The sequence below is a fragment of the Sceloporus occidentalis genome, unplaced genomic scaffold, assembly GCF_023333645.1.
Source record: "Sceloporus occidentalis isolate IW3139 unplaced genomic scaffold, rSceOcc1.0.p SCAF_1, whole genome shotgun sequence".
NCBI classification, from domain to species: domain Eukaryota; kingdom Metazoa; phylum Chordata; class Lepidosauria; order Squamata; family Phrynosomatidae; genus Sceloporus; species Sceloporus occidentalis.
The window spans coordinates 182,812,314-182,834,099 of NW_028316981.1; the positions used below are offsets into that span (position 1 = coordinate 182,812,314).

A 21,786-nucleotide genomic window follows, 5' to 3' on the forward strand; every position below is an offset into this window, starting at 1 on the left:
CCACCCCAAGGCCTAGTTGCCCAACCCTGCTTTGAAGGCTTGTGGTTTGAACCCAGGGTTATGATTGTCAAAGCCAGCCTCTTTCCATCATTCATATGCCTTTGTATTGCAGCAGCTTCCCTTCTAGCCTAGACAGGACCCCATTATGACCCCTCTACCATCAACTTGTTTCCTGCTATTCTGACACACACACACATTCCACTGCACACAAACACACACATACACACACGCACATCAACCACTACCATTGCTCTACCACAATAGTGTAATTTATGGCTTTGCTTCCTTGGCTGGGCAACGTTTCCTTGTTTAAAGTAGGCATACCAAGATGAGCCCTTCCCACAAGGCCCATTTCATTGGCATTTCCTGCCAGGAGACCCAGGAATTCTCACAGCCCCCCAGCCAAGCAATGGGGCTTGACAGCAACTGCACTTAGGGAGACTTTCTAGAATTGAACACTTGCAGCAATGCAACAGAGGAGAGTTAAGATTTTCCACAGCAGGTAATTGCCACATTTAAGCAAATTTCAGCTCATTTCTCCAAAAGCTGAATGAGACTGAGCTCTAATTCTCGACCTCCTGCCCTCCAGGAATTTTGGACTTCTGCTCCCAGATACTCAGCCTTTATGGCCAAGGATCAGGAGTTCTGGGAGCAGAAGTCTGATCATCTCAAGCATTCAAAGGCTACACTACAACAGATCCTCCTTCCCATCTTGTCTCCCCCCTATGCAGGCAATGACCAGATCCAAACTTGTTTAGTTTTTACAGTGCAAACAAGATCACATGGTCTTCCCTTTGTTTCTTGGGTCTGGGCAGCCTCTGTATTTTCAGAGTGATAAGCTAGCTGAGCACAGCTATGGTTTAAAGCCTTAGGCAGAAGAGAGAGAGAGATGTTGTGGCCATTCATCTACAAGTTTGCTGTCACTTGCCTAGTCCTCGCATGAGACGGAGTGAGATCCTGCAGTGTGAGGAATGGTGCCAAGGTGTCAGGAGAAGACTTATCTTTCCCATGCAATCTGCCTTGCACCTTCAAAGCAATCCTACTGCCCCCCAGGTGGGGTGTAGGACACTTTTTAGTCTCCACTACTGAGATAAAATTCAACTGCTACATCTTATTACCTTCTGTACAAGGAACAGACAAAAACACCATCTTTTTAGCCTCAAGCAACAAAATGTCTTGGCCCAGCTATGGGGGCTGGCAAGCCAACTCACCCTTGTGATCAGGCTCTGTGAGCAAAGCCTATGAGTACATAAGCAAATCAACCAGCAAGGAGTCAGAACTGCTGCACCCTCAAACAAAAGCCACTGGCATAGCAGAATGAAGATCTCAATATCATATTAATGCTTTGTTAGGGCACTATCTACTCACTGCTCTTTGTAACAGAAACCTAGCAGTGTGTTATGTTTCCCGTTAGATGTGGGTATACATACTCTCTGGTTGAGGTTTACAGCATACTGTGTGCCTCCCATAGGAGCAACCCCACATGAGACATGGCTCTAACTTTGAACAAGAGAAGCAACAGCAATATCCCTGAACATGTCAATTAGACACAAACAGCAGCCAGAGGCAGAAACTGAAAAGTAGTGCTTCTACATTTTTTTCCCTATTGGATAACTTAATTCCAGTCTAAATATCACCTAAGGTAACATTTTCTTCATCAATTGGAAGATCAAAGTAAGTTGGTGATGGCATGAGTATGTGAAGAGAAGGTATGTGCAGGTGTAGTGAGGATGCAAAGGAAATACGAGGAATAAACATGAAGAACTGAGAGGAGTTAGAAAATCAGATACAAGGAAGTACGAGAAGTACAAGAAGAAAGGCAAGGCAAGAATTTTTTAGGTAGGAAGGTTAAAGGAAGGATGAGGAATGAATAATAGAAGGAAGAGGAGGAGGAAAGATGAAGAAAAGAAAAGAATGGTAACTGGGATGCTAAATGGGTAAAAGTGAGAACGATGTATACATATTAAAATTATACATTATATACAAGGTAAGAGTTGTATTATGCTAGAGGATATATAATATTAGGAAATTTTGAAATTTGGGTATTGTAGTAACATAAGTCATCATGTATAAGTGCATATATATATATTATATTGTAATTATTGCATCTGAATAATTAATAAAATATTACAAAAAGTAAAGTAGTGTTTATACATTAAAGCACAAAGATCCTGTACAAGTCCTATCAGTCCCAGAAGTTCAAAAAGTTACTTTTTTGGAGTACAGCTCCAAGAATCCCTCAGCCAGTGTGGCCACACTAGATTGTGGGAACTAGCTCAAAAAAAGTAACATCTCCAAGCAGTGCCACCCCAACCATCCCATCTTTTAAATTCTGTCACTGGTAGTGAACAGTGCATGTATGCAGATAGAGACACACAAACTTACTTGGGCCTTTTACTGTAACTTTGAGCTCGCCACTACCAGCGCCTTTTGTGTAGACCTTGAAGTCTGCTGTTTCCTTCACCCGGACTCCTTTGGGTTGTAGACCTCGGCCCACTGCTCTGCAGGCATTGGGGTTGCAGGCTACAGCAGCACAGAGAAAGGAAAAAGAGTGACTAGAATCTTTCCTCAAAAAAGTGAGAGAGAAGAGGAAGAAAAGATTCCATAACTTTGTGACTGGGCAGATTTTATCCCGTATTAACATGCCAGGCACCTTATTAACTTCCCCACCACCAAAAGGCAGACAGGTATGATTTTAAGCCAACAAGTTGTCCTTGTAGAGAACACTGTCATAAACCCTCACCACAGGATCACCCCACCCATGCCCCAAGAGTGAAATACCATTGGCCCTGGGTCCGGGCGCCGAGCAGCTGGGAGGAGATGAGTGCCAACAGAGATCCAGGGAGGTGGCTCTTCAGAGAAGAAAGAAGAGAGCAGAGGAGAGCTGGCCCAGGACAGGAGGAGGCAGGCAGAGAGGAGATAAGTTAGCACAGAAGAGAGCATCCTCCCACACACTTTCTGGAGAGAAAAAACCCCAAGCAGAAGCAACAGTGTGAAAGAAAAAGATGTCCCACTAGCAAGCCCAGTGCATGATGGTAAACTCACCTTGCCCCACGGTGACTGTATATGGACTGCGTGGGATAGGGATTCCACCAAAAGTGATATAGATCGTATATGTGCCCTCCAGAGTGGGCTTATAGGTGCAGCGGTAGGTGCTGTTGCCTTTGTCCTCCAGGTGCTGCTCCACTGTCCCCTTCTTGCCAGTTGGGTCTTGGATGATGACTTCAATTTCCCCAACCCCAGCACCTAGAAAGGGAAATGGTAATATTAAAATGGAGATACAGACACAAAATACATTGTCCCTTTTGCTTAACCTTCAGATTGCCATTACACCAAGATTTTTACCACAGTTAAAAATACTTTCTAATGGTTTTAATCATAAAATGACAGCTCCTGTTGTCTGTAAGGCATTCACTCCATTCCAGGTTTTGCTAGTTTTAAAAGAACAATCCATGGTGTCAGATCTATTTTAGAGCTATGGTTCAGAAAGACTCCTTTACAGGCTGGATGAACCTGAAGTGGATTCACTGCCCAACTGAAATGGGAGCCATCATCTTCTTGGTGGTTATTCTTGCAGACTTCCTTAGTCTTCTGACTGCCCGAAGTTTCAAGACCATAACTTCTCTCTTGGAAAGCAAAGTGAAAGCCATACTCAAAGTAACTGGGAAAAATAAATCACTAGGAACAGATGATATGCCAATAGAACTGGAATAATCCACAGAGACAGAATCAAGTTCAATTCTAACTAAAATATGTCAACAAATATGGAAAAAAAGCAGTAGCCCCCAAATTGAAAACAATCAATATACATTCTTGTATATACAATATACAAGAAAAGAGACACAAAAGACTGCAGCAACTACAGGACCATTGTGCTAATTTCCCATGCAAGCAGTCATTCTCAAAATTCTGCAGCAAAGACTCCTACAATACAAGGAGTGAGAAAAGCCAGAGATGCAAGCTGAATTCAGGAAAGGAAAAGACACTAGGGATCACATTGCAAACATATGATGGATAATGGCATGTACCAGGGAATTTCAAAAGAAAATCTACACAGACTTTATTGAGTACTGCAAAGCTTTTACCAGTATAGACCATGAAAAGCTATGAAATACACTCAAAGAAATGGAAGTGCCAATACATTTGATTGTCCAGATGCGTAACCTGTACTCAGGACAAGAAGCTGCCATCAGAATTGGATATGGAGAAAAAGAATGGTTCCCAATCAACAAAGGGGCCAGGCAAGGCTGCATACTATCACCCTATTTATTCCACATATATGCAAAAAATATATTACACAGGCCAGGATTAGACTCAAGAAGTAGAAGTGAAGACCAGAGAAAGAAACGCTAGCAACCTAAAAAATGTAGATGACACGACACTACTAGCAGAAACCAACAAAGATCTGGAGCAATTACTGAAAAGGCTAAGAAGGAAAGTGCCAAAGTAAGCTTAATGTTGAACATTAAGAAAACAAAAAATAATGACTGTGCAAGATCTACAAGAATCTATCCTAGATAAGGAGAAGACTGAAGTAATCAAAACAGTTTCCATACTTTGGATCAAACATTGATTAGAACAGAGACTGCAGTCAAGAAATTAGAAGATGACTAGGATTGGGAAAGGCAGCTATGAAAGAACAGGATAAAATCTGAAAATGTAAAGATATAACTCTGAACACTAAAATGAGGATTGCCCAAGCCATTGTATTTCCCATCGCCATGTATGAATGTGAGAGCTGGACAGTGGAGGAGGAGGACAGGAAGAAAATAAACTTAAAATGTGGTGCTGGAGAAGAGTGCTGAGGATAGATACCATGGATGTCTTCCTCTGAGGCTGTGAGAGTGTGACTCGCTCAGGATCACTCTTAAGCAGGGATTCAAACCTTGGTCTCTAGAGTTGTAGTCCAATACACAAACCACTACACCACACCCTCTAAATGAATCCAAAGGCAAACTGATGCCTTAGGAGATATTCTAGTGAGGTTAAAATTCCTGGGAACAACAGCTTTTCAGAAATAAACTTCCTAGGTTTCCATTCACAAATAGCTGCAGTTGAAACCAAAAGATAAGAAGGATAGAAGTTTCCTGCTTCTGGGAATCAGAGCTTCTCCATTAATGGCTGACTGACCTTCTGCTTGCCATACCTGTTCCAAGCCTGCAATATTTCAAGGCACTGTTTATAATACCCCTCTTTTTTTTGTTTTGCGCTGATCATTCCAAGTTTCAATCCTTTAGATCCACCCTGCTGTCCTGAATGCAAGACCTGAGACATGTAAGAGCTCATAAAATGGGAATAATTTTGGTCCACTTGCTTACAAATGAGTAGGACTGGTCTAGAACATTTCAAAAACTGTACCCTGAAGAAAAAATCTTCTGATCAGACAAAGAGCAGTCACAAATCTTTACATGGCTGACATGGAGAGAAGGGAAGAAGCTGGAACTGCTGCTGAACAAGGCCTTCCACATCACAATATGTGTTTGATGCTGGTGACAGAACAATCAACCGACATGAAATGTGGAAAATCTTCACCACAATTAATTCCATCCCAAGCAAAAAGCATGGGAAGGCAAATGCATTTTAAACCAATGGTTCTCAAACTCTATTGTATTCTCAGTATTTTGGACTTTTGGAAGCCCTAGTCAGATTGCACCATAGTAATGGATTGTGAGAGCTCAAATGCAACAAAATTCTGAAGGACCTTAAGAACTATGGTGTCAGACAATCACATGCAAAATGCAGAGCATGATAACCTGCTTAAATTTTGGGTTACCATAATACGTTTCTGTGTTTTCAGGCATAACTATGTATTCAAATCATAGCATGAGCCACCTTCAGTCTTAGTAGGAGGAGTAAAGTCGGATATAAACACAATAAATAGTGGACTGCAGTTCACAAACGCTTATATCCACTAAAAGCTGTTAGGCTTTTAGATACAATATTCTTTGTTGTTATCTTTCCAACAGAGACAACATGGGCTACCCTTCTACCAAACTAAATAAAACCATGTTGTGTGCCAATATTCAGCTTCTTGGGCAAGTCTGAGTTCCCACCCCTAAGACATGTCTAATCCATATGATAGCACAGATAAACTGGACTGCATCAGCAGTTCCTGGTGAGATTCTCAAGGTAAGTTTTCAGTGTACAGTGGGTCAGGTGGAGAGAAAATGCCTCCACCACATCTCTTGGCCCTTCTTCATGACTAGCACAATTACATATGAGACACATTCAGCTGGTTTTTGCTTGTGACCTACATAACTTATGTAGGGAATAGAATAGTTTTTGGATAGGATTTTCTCTCTTTAAATCAGAAATAAGGAGGACTGAACATACTGTTTTATACTATATCACTATGCTCAGCATTTACTGCAGTCTTCAGACATGCGAAATCACCAAATATAGGCACACATCAAGTAATTTAAATTCCTCTTTATAGCAACCTCATTTCACTTTGCAGTTGCTTTTAACTAACAACATACTGTGAAGACCGTTCTCCACTCTCTATAGTTTCTTTCAAACTTTCATCTGGCTCATGGTCATGTAAACTCATTTCTGAAAGCAATTTTAAACACACACATACATGCAGGGAAGACTCCTCTGATACAGAAACTGTGGAATGCCAAGTTATGCTCTACTTAGCACCAGGCCAGTTTTCAGCTTGGATTTAGCGAAAGACTTTCATGCTTGGAAAGATGCTGCAGCCAGAAAATCAGGCAAACTGCTTAGGCAGCAGATTGTAATTTTAAGGCACTGTTGTCTTCAGACTCTGACTCAAAAGGAGGCTGTTCAACTTCCAGTCATGCATACAAAAGGCAAGATCTGAGACAACAAGAGATCAGTTGTTTGCCAAGGGCTGTTGGGACAAGGAAACAGCCTGCTGCCAGAAAGGAGATGAGCAGACATTCAAGGGAACTTTAGAGTTAGAGAACTGGTTCCTAGAGGAAGCCAATATTCTTGGATGAGCTGGAACTCACAGAACTTTAGAAGAGTTACTTTTTTTTTTACTATGATCCCCAGAATCACCCACCACCATGGGAAATTCTGAGAACTATACCCCTGCAAAGTCATCTTTTCCAGAGTCTGATTGATAGTCATAGAGATGACTGATCTTGTCCAAGTACCATTGTGTACTTTGTGGTATTGTTTAGATACATATCCTGCCAAGTTAAATAACAAGCTCACAGGCAGTCAGTTTTGAATCACCAATCGCTTCTGCCTATGAACGATTTGCCTGTGTGGCTGGAAGGAGCTATGTTAAGGGGCCTATCTTGAATGACAAGCCTGGATCCTTAACATACAGGAAGCTAGATAGAGAAGGGATAAAATTAGCTACAGGTTGTCTCACTATGGTAAAAGGTGCATGGGGGTGACCTCCAAACATCTTTTGTACTGTAGATTTCATAATCGCTCACTGTCAACTACACCAGATAGGGGCTGATGAGAGCTGCTATCCTGAACGGATACATATTTTCCTATTATTATTCACTACCTTAGGTCTTCAAATTCCAGGGAAATGCAGGGGAACTAGATATTGCTGGATCACATCTTCCATCAGTCCAATTATGGGGGACATGGGACTTATACTCCCTAGTCTAGGAAAACCAAGCTTTTCCAACAGATGCTTGGTTTTATGCAGATGCTACATTTGGGATTGGCAGTGCCTGTCATTCTTCCACCCACCCTTCTGGACAGAGAATCCCTGCCCCTTCCACTGACCAGCAGTGAAGATCTCAAAGTAGGTCGTCTTGTTGGCAATGTTGCCTGTAGGCTCCAAGCCAGGGCCCTGGGCAGTGACTTTGCTGGCATCTCCATGTGATTTGTCCACATTCACCTCAAAGGGGCTTTTTGCGATATGCTGCCCAGCAAAGAGTACCGTCACCTGAAAGAGAAAAAGGGGGAAGGAATCAGAGGATGACACAAAGAAAAGGCCCAGTATTTCCGCTTACTTACATTATTTGAAAGTTCCTACCTTGTGGACACCTGTCACCTTTGGCACATACCACACTGAAAAGGTCCGATTCTTGTCATTGTTGGCAATCACCTTAGCCTAGATAACACAAGAAATTTAATAATTTTCTATTAAGAACAATATATTGTTTTATTATTAGCTACATTTATATCCCACCTTTGCTCCAAAGAACTTCAAGACAACTTGCATGATCTCTTCCTCCCCACAATTCTCATTACATAGATCAATAGAGAGTGAGTGACTGATCCATTAAATTTTATGGCTCATTGGGAAATAGAACCAGCAATTCCCAAATACCAGTCTGATACTCTACCCATTAAATCACTTAGAGCAGTGATCATTATGCCCTAATATGTCTGTCTAATTCAGAGGTGGGGAAGCGCATGGGGGGGCTAGGGGTCCATTTTTCCAACTTGATTCCGCATGGGCTACACCCTGCAACGAGCCCAAATACAATTTTCCTCTGCAATCTTTCTTAACCGCCCCCCCCCCCCGAAAAAACAGCTAACATTCTATCATTTTCTGTTGCAGCACTCCCTGCAAAGGAAAACATTAGTATTGGGGGTAGCAAAGGATTTTCGGGTGCTTGTGGGAGTCAGGTGAGGATAATTTTTTAATGTGTTTCCACACACTTGGGAGCGATTTTCATGGTTTATGGGCAAAAACTGTGCTGAATTTTTTTTTTAAATGGGAGGCTGGGGCTGCTGGGAGTCTTCAGGGAGCACAAAAAAGAGGCCCATTCCACCCAAATCCCTCCAACCTTAAACTCTCACCTAACCTAAACTCGCACAGCATGCTGCCTACAGTACTCACTTCTTCACGGTGCCCAGCAGGATCTTCTACATAGACCAGCACTTCTCCTTGGCCAGCACTGATGGTTTCTACAGTGAACTCAGCCTTCTTCTTCACCATGTTCCCTGTTGGTTCAATACCTGAAATACAAGAGGCAACAGTCAAAAATTTAGAACAATCATAACAGTGGGTCATCAAAAAGTAGGGGGTGCCTGCTATGTATTCACAACTGTGGGAATATTGTTACCTACCTTAACAGCCAGCAGCTGCACTAAGCGATTAAAGTCTATTCCCCTGGTGACTGCTCAGTGCAGTAATATGACATTTCCAGCTTCCTCTCACAAATGAACTGCAGTGCATCAAGGAACTGTAACAAGGGTCCTGTTTTGGACTGTCACAGCCTCACTTGCCAGTGAGGGGGGGGGGGCTTGAAACTTATCCTGTCGCACCCCAGACAGCAGTAGAACAGACCTTCATTGCTCAGTGTGGTTGCTAGCTTCTAAGGTATGTTGTGTGTGTGGGGGGGAGCAGATTAGGAGGCACTACTTTTGTTGTGTATTCTTAATTACATAAGATGTTGGCCATGATCTATATAAGGGGCAGGAATTCTATTGCACTCTAATGATTGCTGAACTGCAATTTCCAGCATTCCTCACTATTGCTTATGCTGCTCAGGCTGCTGGAACTTGTGGGTCAACAAACATCTGGAGGGCTACAAGATTTTCATTCTTCATCTAGATGAAGAACATAGAAGTGCTAAAGAATACATCAAGTGCTATTCAGTTCATAACTACAAGCTTGTTATCCCAACACTATCTCATCTAAGGTCATATGGCTAGACAGTGCCATTAGCACAGCCTTCCCTTCACCCCACAAATTTGGCACTTTCTAGATGTGCAGGACTAGAATCCCATCATTCCCACTCAGCAGCAGTCTGTTGCCATGACAGCTGGGTGTGAAATGAGTCAAAGTCCAAAACAACTGATTGACATGCTGGGGAAGATTAAGTTAAGATACACAGAACAGTACAGAATGATTGACCATCACAAGTTAATCACAGGATATTTTCAACAAAAAGGTCTGAAAATATCATGACGATTCTCATTAGAATCTAGATCCATGAGGCTGCTGTTTTATTTATCAACAATCCCTTCCACAGTTCTCATCCCTTTCCTAACTAAAGTGCCTTACGAACAAATTATTTGCCTTCTCACTATAGTAGGCCTTTGAATTCAAGGGTGGAGATCATACAGGCTTCCAGATATTGTTAGACTGTAACTCCTAGCAGCTCTAGCCAGTAGAACCAGTGCTGATGAATGCTGGGAGTTGTAATCCAATACTACCTGGAAAGCCATATGAAGTCAATTTTCTGTCCCACCTGGCCCACACTGTACATCAAACTTTTTCCATCTCCTGTTACTGGACTCACCTGGTCCGTAAGCCCTGGCCTTCTTGGGGTTCAGCTTGGGCCTGAGTGGGGCTCCGGGTTTTAGCTTGGCTTTGGGGAACTGAGAGAGGTATGTCATAACGGAATGTTCATCTACATTGGGATCCACAATCTCTTCAGGTGTAATCACCTACAAATAAGAAAAGATGAAGAGTTATAGGGAACAAAGACAGATCCATAGCACAATTTTAGTGACAGCCATCAAGTCTGGAAACAGCACAGACTGAAATCCATTTGAGTAACCTAGGTTCTTTTTCTTTTTTTTAGCTACTCTAGTTTGTAGCCCTTAAGATGCAGAGAAGTCCCTGAGAATCTCTGCTGGAAAAACGCCAGGGAGTGGGAGGCAGGAGCTGAGCATTCTTCTCAGGTGTTAAGTATTACAGCCAAAACTCAGTAAGTTTACTGTGTTGGAGTATGACACCTAGAATCCCCAGTTTGAATTATAGTAAAAAACAAACAAACCTATAGTTATCTTCAATAACATGCACCACATACTAGTACTGAACTGCAGTGAAACTAGAACACAAAAAAAAAAATACTGTACCCTAACATGCCTTAACTGTACCTTTTGTAGCAAGGTTTAGTTCAGTGCAAATGTCTATGTTGTAGACACACACCATGTGTGCATATGCTTCTTACCTGAGGGATGCCCAACCAATCATCAGCTTGCTGCATAGCTTCCCGGGCATTGTTGACAGGTTTGCTGGCATCCCATGAATCCCAGTCAGGACACAGACCTGTTTGGACAGAGTTCACATTCCCCCACATCAATTACAGGCAGTAGGAACATTTCCTCATAGGCAGAAACTCTAGGAAGGCTACTAGAACAGACTGGAAGATCCCCGTACCTCCTCCTATATCCACCTATTTCCCTCCCTTTAAACGTACAGAGCCTTGCCATATACTTTCAGTGCCTACCATGCTCCTCCTTAATTTCATGGTAGCAGACTCTAAAGCAAGGGCAGGAATCATGTACCACATCTGATGTCACTGGACTGCAGAGCCAAAGATGAAGACTAGTGAGAGTTGCAGTCTAACCATCTCTGGAGGAATACACAATTCCAAGCCCACTTTAAACCAGGGAGATCAAAGACTCATTGGCTGATCTGTGGAACTTTTGCAACATACCAGCAAGGATTTCTCTGACTCCCAATTGTTTAACAACAACTATGGCCCCAAACAGACAGGCCAAAATAAAGCTGCTTCAGGTCACTTTGGAGGTATGCTGTTTCAATGATGCATGCATACTAAGAGTCCAGAAGCCGCACCAAAGCCAAGATCCAGTTCTAAGGACTAGAGTGCAGCTTTGGCGCAGCTTCCGGACTCTTAGGACGCATGCATCATTTAAACAGTGTACCTCCAAAGTGACTCAAAGCAGCTTTATTTTGGCCTGTCTGTATGGGGCCAAAGTGACTTTCCCATCCTCAAATTAAATAAGGCTGCTGAAAAGGAGAGCTCAAGTTTAGCCAGCAGCAGATTTTCACGTGAAAGGCAGAGTTCACTTCTGGTACAGAAAAGAAAATTCCTGATCTCAGCACATTATGAGGCATGGTTTTTAAATTCTAAGTCTTCTATACTTGGTTGGTAGGTCAAGGAAAGATTAGAATATATATGACTGAAATCTCCTCCCTGAGGTCTCCTCCCTATTGCTCTACCTTGCTAGCGTTCCTATATGCAGAACAGCTGTGACTTTATCACGACATGCCAGCCAAGTCCTCCTCACAGGCAGGACTGCTACACGCCCACCCACCCCTCTGTACCTGGAGCACAGCTGTCAACAAGAGCTCCCAGTGCCCGACCGCTCTGCCAGTCTTTGCTGAAGTTTGTGATGGGCAACTGGGGCAGTTTGTTTTGGATCCAGCCCAGCAGTCGCTGTTTAGGAGTTTGTTTCTTGGCCTCTTCGTCATCCTCCTCATCCCAAATGGGCATAGAGATGGAGTAGTGCAGGATCAGTGTCCATATCAGGCCCAGGATCAACTTCAGGTTCCCATCTACAATAGCTTTGCTGTCTGAGGGTAGAGAAGACAGAGAAACAGGTCAGGATTTACCGAGGAGAAGAGGTCCCCTGGACTCCCCTCTCAGGGTTGTAACTACAGACTATGGCCTGTTACAGACTGCCAAAATAAAGCTGCTTCAGGTCTCTTTGGAGGTATGCTATTTAAATGATGCATGCATCCTAAGAATCCGGAAGCTGCACCAAAGCTGCCCTCCAGTGCTTAGGAATGGAGTGTGGTTTTGGCGTGACCTCCGGACTCTTAGGACCCATGCATCATTTAAACAGCATACCTCCAAAGAGACCCGAAGCAGCTTTATTTTGGCAGTCTGTAACAGGCCTTAGTTACCCTATCACCACCCTCAGCAAGACAGGTGGCACTCTTCCTCTCTTGCCCATTACTGAGCCTGGCAACCTGCTACTTTCTTCCTCCACCAAGACCAGCAATCAGGCCCTTGCATCTCCTCCCCCAGTGACACTGGTCCTTCACCCCCACTTTCCTCTGGACAACCTAGTCCCCCTCCTCAGGAAGACAAGCTTCTGGGCTTTCTATGGTCCCTCCTCAGCAAGATGGGCAGCCTAGCCTTTCCCTCATGCATACCTCAGAAAAACTGGTGGCTGGGTTTTTGGTCTCCTTTTCCACAAAGAAACCACAGGTTGTCTGCCCTAGACAGGCTTCACAGTCCTCTTCAACCCTTTTCCTTGGTGAGATAGGCAGCCCAGCTCTTCACACACACACCCATAAGACAGGTGACCTAGGCTGTTGCTACACTGCAGAATTAATGCAGTTTGGCAGCATTTTATCTGTCCTGCCTCCATTCTATGGCATCATGGGATTTACAGTTTGTTACAACACCAGAGCTGACAGAGAGGGCTAAACATATAACAAAACTACAAATCCCAGAATCCCATAGCATTGAGCCACAGCAGACGATCTTAATTCTGCAATGGAGTTGCAATGCTGGTTTGTTCTCTTCCTTCCATCAGGGAAATGAGTAGCTCAGTGAGACAAGTTGCCCAGCGCTTGATCTGAACCTCTACCATTTCAGCCAGCTATGAGACTCCTCTTTTGAATGTGGAGCTCTTATTTAGCAGGAAGGCAACAATCTAATGCTTTCTTTTAGGAAAATACAAGGAGAAGCACATAGGTACTGTGCTACCCAACTGCTCAGTAAGCTGGAACCCTGTTTTTATTTTCCAGCAAGAATAGTCAATGAGCTAAAAAAATAACCTAACCTAGTAGGTATATTATTTATTTATTTCATTTATTTATATGCCGTTTTTCTCCTGGATCTTATTTTCCAGCAATGATAGTCAATAAGCTGAAAATACCCCTAAACTAGTAGGTATATCATTTATTTGCCACCTTTCTCCTGGATTAGGACCCAAGGTGTGGCTCACAAAGAATAGGCTAAAAACAATACAATTTTAAAACACACTTAAAATCATCAAATGGTCTGTGTAATTGCAAGAGAACCACTGGAACTCCCCTGGAGAAGAAAAGCCTACAAACACAGGATCAAGAATACATTTTTCTATCCCTGAGTGATATAAAGTGCAGCCCTGTAACAAAATGTGTCTTCCAAAGCAACACAGTCCCTCTAGTTTTGCCTTTTTCCTAGCCAAAAAAGAGATGAACAGCCTCTCCTTAAAGGCTCCGGGAGTAGTGTTTTACATCAAAAAGATGCCTGCTTTTCAAATGCGGAGGTGGACCAGATACCTCTGCTTTGGGTTAGGGACTAATATTTTTGGTGGATAATTTTTGGCACATCCAGTATGATACAGTGGTTTGAGCATTGGGACTAGGACACTGAAGACCAAGATTTGCCCTACTCAGCTGTGGAGATACACTGGGTGACCATGGGCAAGTCACACCCTCTTCACCTCAGAGGAGGGAAAAATTACCCCCCCCCCCTTGAATAAACCTTGTCAAGAAAACCCCATGATAGACTTACTTTGAAAGCTTTGGGAAACCAGAAACTGATTTTTCTACAGAAGAACCCTAAAACCAAGTTAGTATCGATAGTCGTTATGTGACTTCGAGTACACCACAACTTACTACCATAGGGTCTTCTTGGCAAGATTTATTCAGAATAGGTTTGCAATTGCCTTCTTCTAAGGCTGAGAGAATGTGATTTGCTTAAGGCAGGGGTGAGTGGGGATTTGAACCCCAATCTTCCAGTTTTAGTCCAACAATTAAACCATATCACATTCTGTCTTTCCAGTTATGATAACCAGGAAAAAAATCCCTCAATTCAAAATTCTTTGTTTCTGTTTCTAAGCATAGATCCTCTGCACCAGTTTCTGCCTAATGAATCACAGATTTCTTGAGGGTGTGTGTGTTATATGTTGCAAATCTGAAAGCAGCTCATGGCTGCCTTAATATCAGATTACACATGCTTGCCTACCATTTGAAGATGGATAACAAAAGGTTAGGATTCACTGAGACCTAGGAAATGTTATCAACTGGGGATTCTATGAGATTGTAGTGCAAAAAAGATTAATACTTCCCAAGTTCTCCTTGTAAAGGAGTTAGCAAGACATCAGAAAGTACTTTTCCTGACCTGGGCAAGACGTCCTAAGAGCTACTGGTGTCCATACTAACCTACTGGTGGACCAAAGACATACAAACCATTTGCAACAAGCCCTTTCCAGTCCAGGGAATTAAGGCTCAGCTTTTAAAGAACAAGCATGCAAGTGGTAGTTTTATCTGTGGTTGTTGCAGGGTTTTGTTATCTGATTATGTGATGTCTTTTTTAATTGCTACTGTATTACTGGGGCAGGAGGTTGACCCTCACTTGGAGTAAGACTGAACATTTAAATGCATTTTATGTGCGATATGAATCTGTTCACATGTTCAGGCTATGATGTCACTTGGCACTGCACAGCCCAGTACTGCATGCACACATGGGCCATATCTGCACAAAAAGCTCTGCCAAAACCTTTCAGACACCCAGGTTGTTGTTCATAAGCATGCTTGCATACATAGGTTAATCCCTCCTTGTTGGCTCTTCATGCAGTTCTGAGCAGCTAATCCAGATTTCTCTAAACTGTTGCCTTCCAGATGTTTTGGACTAAAGCTTCCATCATCAGCAGCCCTGTTAGCTAGGCTGGTAAAAACTGCAGCCCATAACCCCAGCTCCAAGTTTGGGGGAGGGAATAATGCATTTATATCTGCACTACACAGTTATAGTTGTTTGATGCCAATTTAAGTGCTGTGGCTAAATGTGATACAATCCTGAGATTTGCAGTTCACTGAGAATTCGGTTTGCGAGAGCTCTAGTATACTCCCCCTGAACTACAACGGCCAATTCTGAGTGCTTCACCTCACAACTACAAGTCCCAAGATTTGACACCACAGAGCCACTGCAATTAAAGTGGTATCAAGCTGCTATAACTGCATAGTATGGATACATCCAAGACTAAATCACCAGGAAACATCCCAGGGCATACATGTTAATTGTTATTCCTGGTTTGTTGCTCCTCTAGTAAGCCAGGATGTGAAATTACTGTATATACTGATGTATAAGTCTAGAAATTTTAGTCAAAAAATTGACCCCCCCCCAAAAAAAAATAAAAAACTATCAGCATGTCCATGAGTCAATATAGATACTGTACTTTAATTCTTATTTTTAAAAAGGAACCATTCCCTGTGAAAGGTGAGAGTGTAATATATCTTAGAAGCATTGTCCCCTCTCTATTCTCTCATCCTTTAGTCTGACCACAGTTATGCCTTTAGCCTTTAGTCTGACCACAGTTATGCCTGTTGGAATTTTCTAAGTTCTTTGGCATTGTTCTCTTTTCCTTCTTCATCCTTTAGATCAGTGGTTCCCAAACAGTGCCCTTTAGGAGATTTTGGACTTCAGCTCCCAGAAGCCACAGCTGTGTTGGCCAATAGTCTGGGATTCTGGGAGCTGAAGTCCAAAATCCCTTAAAAAGTACAGTCTTGGGACCACTGCGATAGATCCTTTGTTGCATGCCCCTAAGTTTTCCCTCGACTTGCCCATGGGTCATATCAAAATCCATCATTTTGGCCCCAAATCTGCCCTCGATTTACACATGAGGCCGACTTATAGTCGAATATATACATTAGTTTCTATATTCAGGTTTCTCAGAGACACACAACTCCAGTTGGGCTGTAATGCTAAACCAGGGGTAGGTAACCTGCGGCCCGCGGGCCGGATGCGGCCCGGCGAGGCCTTGGGACCGGCCCCAGCCCGGTCCTGCCGCCGGGGCCTTTGGCGTCTCACGCGAGGGGCATGGTGGGGCAATTGTCTATAGAAGCCTCAGAAACATGTATTTATCTTAACATTTTTTTAAAAAAATCAGCAAATTTTTTCACGTGTCCTCCATTTTTTATTTAAAAAGTGCCCTCCATTTGAAAATTTTGTCCTACATTTGTCCCAGTTTATTTATTTATTTAATTTTTTTAAAAATTATTTAATTATTTATTTTTTGGCTTCGGCCCCCCAGTTGTCTGAGGGACAGCAACCTGGCCCCCGGCTCAAAAGGGTTGCCTACCCCTGTGCTAAACTTTACCCTCCCTTTTAGGTTCCTGTTCATACAGGAACTGTTCATACTTCCAGAACAAAAAAGCAGTTAGGATTAGAATCAAGCAGTGTGCACCAGCTTGCTTATTCATGAACTACAAAGCCAGAAATGTGGCTTGGCATTTTTGTGTGAACATGGCCATGCAGTATGAGCAACAGGCCCTCTGAGTCAAGCTCAATTTCACTATGCAATTACAGAGTTAGAAATGAGGCCAACAAAAGGGGGGGATTGAAATTCTCCTTTTTGCTTCTCGCAAGCACACACCCCTTTGTTGGCCTCACTTCTACTTTCATCTCAATATTAATCCCATGCCTGAATTTGTGTAAACTTTATTCAGATTTGCTCTATGATGTTGTTTACTTATGCTGTCATGGATCCTCCAATACGGACTTGTCAGCTTCAGTATTTTTGAAAGAATTTGGCACGAATGCATGCAAACCACAGTGTAAAATCATTTTGGTTTTGCTACAGAAGTGCCTTTAATTCAGGTATCTGGGAAGAGTCCTGTTCAAACTCCCAAACATTTAGGAGAGGCAAATCTCTGCAAGAGATTAGAAGCAGGGCTACTTCCCTGGTGACTTAGGAGGTGAATCCTGTACCCTTATTTAGAAACCTCCACATTGTGGGCAGAGGTCTCGCCAGGAATAAGCAGAATAGTACTGGTGTAAACCAGGGTTAAGATATCATAAACTGCTCTAAATGTCAGACTGCAACTCCCAACATCCCCTAACAAGCCTATGTGTGCATAGTCCAACAGCATCCAAAGATCAACATGATTCCCCAACATGAGTATAAACATACAGGAATTCTGAGAAACAAAAAAGTAATTCAGTACCCTAGCCATTTCACAAGATGGGTTTCTCCAGGAACTAGACAGTGCAGCCAAACCGTTGTTCTCCCTCCTCCCAAGCTCTGACCAGAACTCAAAAAAACAAAGCTATAAATAACATAGTTAACTGAAACTAGTTACTGGAGGTTGTTGCAAATATGTAACAAAGCTTTATTTCAGAAGCAGCAGAATGAGCAAGAGGCAAAGTTACTTTATTGGTGTACAGTAATAACAGTTTTTAATTACTTTAAGATAGCACTGTTTCAGGTACTAACTTTCAACCAGTCTCTTAAATCCTAAGGTTTATCTTTCAAAGCAAGTAAGAGAAAGTAAGGGAAAAATAACCAGCAGCACAAACTGACCTGAAAGTTGCCTTTCTCAACAGTGTAGTGAACAATAGGGTACTTATCCAATACCGCAATCAGTAATGGGAATACATTACTTTAAAGAAGTTAACTTCCAAGTTCTGGCCCAGAGAAACCTTAACCAACCTTCCTCAAATCCCAGTATAATTGGATTCCTGTATGTATACCTCATTCACTGTAGTCAACAGTTGAGGCCTGGCTCCACAGTTCCATGGCCTCAGCAGTGAGGCAAGCAACCACAAAAGATAATGCCTTCCAATCTGTAGTGCCAACGTTTTGTAATTTCCTCTAGAAAAGGCCCACCTAGCCTTAAATGCTGTTTGCCTTTCAATAACCTCAATGTGTACAGAAGCTTTTTGAGCAGCCTTTCCTAACCCAGAGCCTTCCACAGCTGTTGACCACAACATCATGCATCCATGGACATACTGGCCAGTGATGAAGAGTTGTAACCAAACAGATCCAGAGAAATCTGGTTTGAGGAACAGTTCTGCAGAGGAAAGGAGAGGAACATGCTGAGCCTCCAGATGTGGTTGGCTTTCCAATCATCCCACTCCCTTACCATTGGCTATGCTGGCCAAGACATCTAAATAAATAAATAAATAAATCTAGGACTGGCACTCTGACAACATCTGAAAAAGACATGTTTCCCACTGCCTGACCAAAAACTTCTTAGTGCGCATGCATCTGCTTATGTATACAGACACAGGGTTAATTGCATTTGCTTATGAATACAGACATGGAGTTAAATGCATTTGCATTTGAAGGGGCCCCCTCCAAGTAGTACCAGCAAACCAGCCTCCCAACAATCTGGCATTCTCCTGATGTTACCGGACTGCAACTCCCATCATACCCCTCCAGAACAACCACAGACTAAGTTAGCTGACTGCAGCCCAACACAGCTGGAGGGCACCTGGTTAAGGGGAAAGCCTGCAGTTAGCACCATGTTTTGCAACTCTCACTGTTCTGGATCAGCAGGGGATCCCACTATTTGAATTTTGCCCCCTTAAACACACATACACACACTGCTGCCACTGAACAAATGGCCTTCGGGGCCCTGCCTCCTCCTTCTCAGTTAGGAAGCTAGAGAGGAGCACTCAGCACTATTGGAGCTGAATGAGCTGAACAGCCAAATAAGCATTATCCCAAAGAGGGCACGGGACACACGAGAGGCATCTATATCCAGAGGCCAGCACCACCCAAAGGGAGTGGCAGGTGAGGCTGACCAGTACCAGGCCACCCAGGGAAGCAAAACCAGGCAACACATCCTGCCCAGAGGATGCTGGAAGAGCCTGGATGAGAATCTTATCAACTCTCATGCATGCACATGGGCAAGGAACATAAGAGGCATATATGCAACACAGTTGTTTTAGGAGATGCAGGAGGCCTTTGGGCAAGGTGAAGCACTCTATGCTTCTCTCTCACCACTTCTTTTCCTGGGGGTAGCTGGGGTGGGGGTTTGGAATGGGAGAAGAAAAGAAGGCAAGCCATCCCAGACGCCTCCCCAAACTAGTAGTGCGCCGCCCACCCAGCCACACAGCCCCACTCCAGCATTTTTTAGCCTTATATGGAGTGGCCGGCAGGCAGGCAAGCAGGCAGGAGGCTCTTCCATTTAACAGGATCCTCCTTCCAAGGGGAGGGGAGAGAGGACAGAACAGTCCCCTCCATATGCAAGGAGGATCAGCCTCCCCCCCTCACTACTCCCCTACATCCTGCTGCCCTGAGGAAGGGAAAAAAAAGAGGGATTGGCCTTCCCAACCCATCCAAAACTCCAAAGGAGGCGGCAGAGGAAGCAACAAGGCAGCCAAGCTAACATCTCAACAAGGCCGGAATGAGGGAAACCCTCTTCCATTCTCATTCACTGCTTGTTTGCAACACTGGTTACTTTCACATGCATGCAGACCCACATCGTGGAGACAGCTTTGGTCAACCTATCCCTCAACCATGGCTTTGGGGTGAAGTGATGCACTTCTTGGCATCAGCTGCCAGGCCTGGTCTGGTCTGAGTCAGTGTCTGAGGCCCAGTGACTCACAGCCTGAAACAGTTAAAAAGAAAAAAAGGCTAGATTCCTCTCTTCTTGTTATCTTCTTTGACTCAGCAGGTCAGGAAAGCTTCTGTACCCAAAAACTGCAAAGAGGAAGGACACCATTTTGCTAGGAGGATTCCTCTTTCTCAATCCCAAATCTCTTTCAATCTGGTGCTCCTGACCAGAGCATTGCATCAGCCCATAGTCCAGATTGCCTTCTCAATGAATCCCCTATGCCATGGAGCCCATTGAGCTGAGTACAGAGTGTTTGTGGGTAATCCACCTACACTGGACAGGGCACTCAAGTTTTGCAAATTTTGCAGAAAGGAAAGTCTGGTTTTACCAACCATTGCCAGCTAGCCATTTCTGAACAAGCTGAGAACTCAAAATCTTTTGCAACACAAGGAGCTAGTTTAGGAGTGGGGGAAAGTGTGGCCCCCTGGAAGTTGCTGGACTGCTGCTCCTACTATCCTATAGAACGTTCATAAACACTCCGGTGGGCTACATTCAACATAGGGACACAAGCTATGCAGACCAGACCCACATGTTGCTAGCTAAGGCTGATGGGAACCTTAGTATCCCGTAATACTTGGTGGACTACAGGTTGTTCATGCTTTAACTTGCTACTTCCATGCCCCTTTCTAACGAGCAATGTAATTTGGATTTCAAGGCAGTTAGCATCCAAGTTTATTATCTAAATATGCATTACAAAAAAGCCTCTTGTTTATCCATAGCCATGCAGACCATGAGCATGTAAAGGGTTTCCCTGATCTTGAAACATAGCAGAGACTGTACAACCTATCCTCAGATACTAATATTGCAACCTTATAGATGCGTTTCTCACATACAACCTGCAGGAGGTTGATCAACACTCTGGTTGGCTGCATCTATCCTGCAGCGATAGAAGCTGTGCAGCCTAGAGCCTAGTACAGGGGTGCATAATTGTGGCCCTTCAGAGGTCTAAGAGCCTAAATATCACAGTAACTCTAAGCAAGCATAGCCATGAATAAGGGATTCTGGGAGGGACAGTTACCCATCACTAGTCTAGCTGATCAAAGACCTCCCCACATTGTATCTATGCATCCCATATATAGTCACAACGTCTCGTCTCAACTATGAAAGGGTGTGTACAGTACTCAAACTGCATCTATGAGTGTTGAGACTGGTGCTATGAGTCAGGAGACAGCAAATGGCCATGGTGGATTTCCCAAGCTCTCAGTGGTCATCTTGGTGCCTTTCTTTTATTCTAGTTTAGGCAGTAGTTGAGGGATGAAGAAAACATATGGACCTCCCACTCATACCAGCCCCTGCCTGCACCATCTGGAAGGCCATACTTTCTCTGTCCTTCCCCTAGACTACCAGGATAGGCAAAGTGCTGGAGTACAACTCCCATACGCCATAACATAATTAATGGTGTGGATACTGGGAGCTGCAGTCCAACCACATCTGCATGGCCACAGTTTGCCTGCTGTTGGGCTAGATTCCCTTCTGTATTGTTCTATGGGTGATGTGGATAGCTCCATCTCATCTGCTCTCTTCTGGGACTGTAAGGATGATGCCTGCTCATTTACACAGAGGAAACCTCTACAAGCACAGCAGGGTCATTATGTGCCAAGTCATCCTCAGAATAAGGTATCTGTGGCCCCACACTGAGGATGCTGAAGGTGAGCAGGCAAGGACAGGACCAGTAATCTGGATGAGACACCACAAAACAGCATAGGCAGCTCATGCAAATAAACAGTTTGTCTGTTTAAGAGATCCAGCGAGAACACCCAGGTGCATCCACAACTGAAGTTGGACATTTTGGGAGGACTGTG

At 43.6% G+C, this 21,786-nt stretch overlaps 1 protein-coding gene across 4 annotated transcripts in view; it reads right to left on the reverse strand.

Annotated features, from left to right (window-relative positions):
- LOC149322987 (filamin-A) overlaps nucleotides 1-21,786 on the reverse strand; it is a 108,885-nt gene that overhangs the window by 61,211 nt on the left and 25,888 nt on the right. For all 4 annotated transcript variants that reach the window (XM_089485803.1, XM_089485801.1, XM_089485802.1 and 1 more), the window contains exons 4-11: nucleotides 11,969-12,217; nucleotides 10,848-10,945; nucleotides 10,191-10,338; nucleotides 8,783-8,901; nucleotides 7,970-8,047; nucleotides 7,717-7,879; nucleotides 3,046-3,246; nucleotides 2,386-2,523 (exon numbers count right to left, since the gene is read on the reverse strand). In XM_089485803.1, the coding sequence (XP_089341929.1) occupies nucleotides 2,386-2,523; nucleotides 3,046-3,246; nucleotides 7,717-7,879; nucleotides 7,970-8,047; nucleotides 8,783-8,901; nucleotides 10,191-10,338; nucleotides 10,848-10,945; nucleotides 11,969-12,217 (1,194 nt within the window). The remainder of the gene's footprint in view (nucleotides 1-2,385; nucleotides 2,524-3,045; nucleotides 3,247-7,716; nucleotides 7,880-7,969; nucleotides 8,048-8,782; nucleotides 8,902-10,190; nucleotides 10,339-10,847; nucleotides 10,946-11,968; nucleotides 12,218-21,786) is intronic.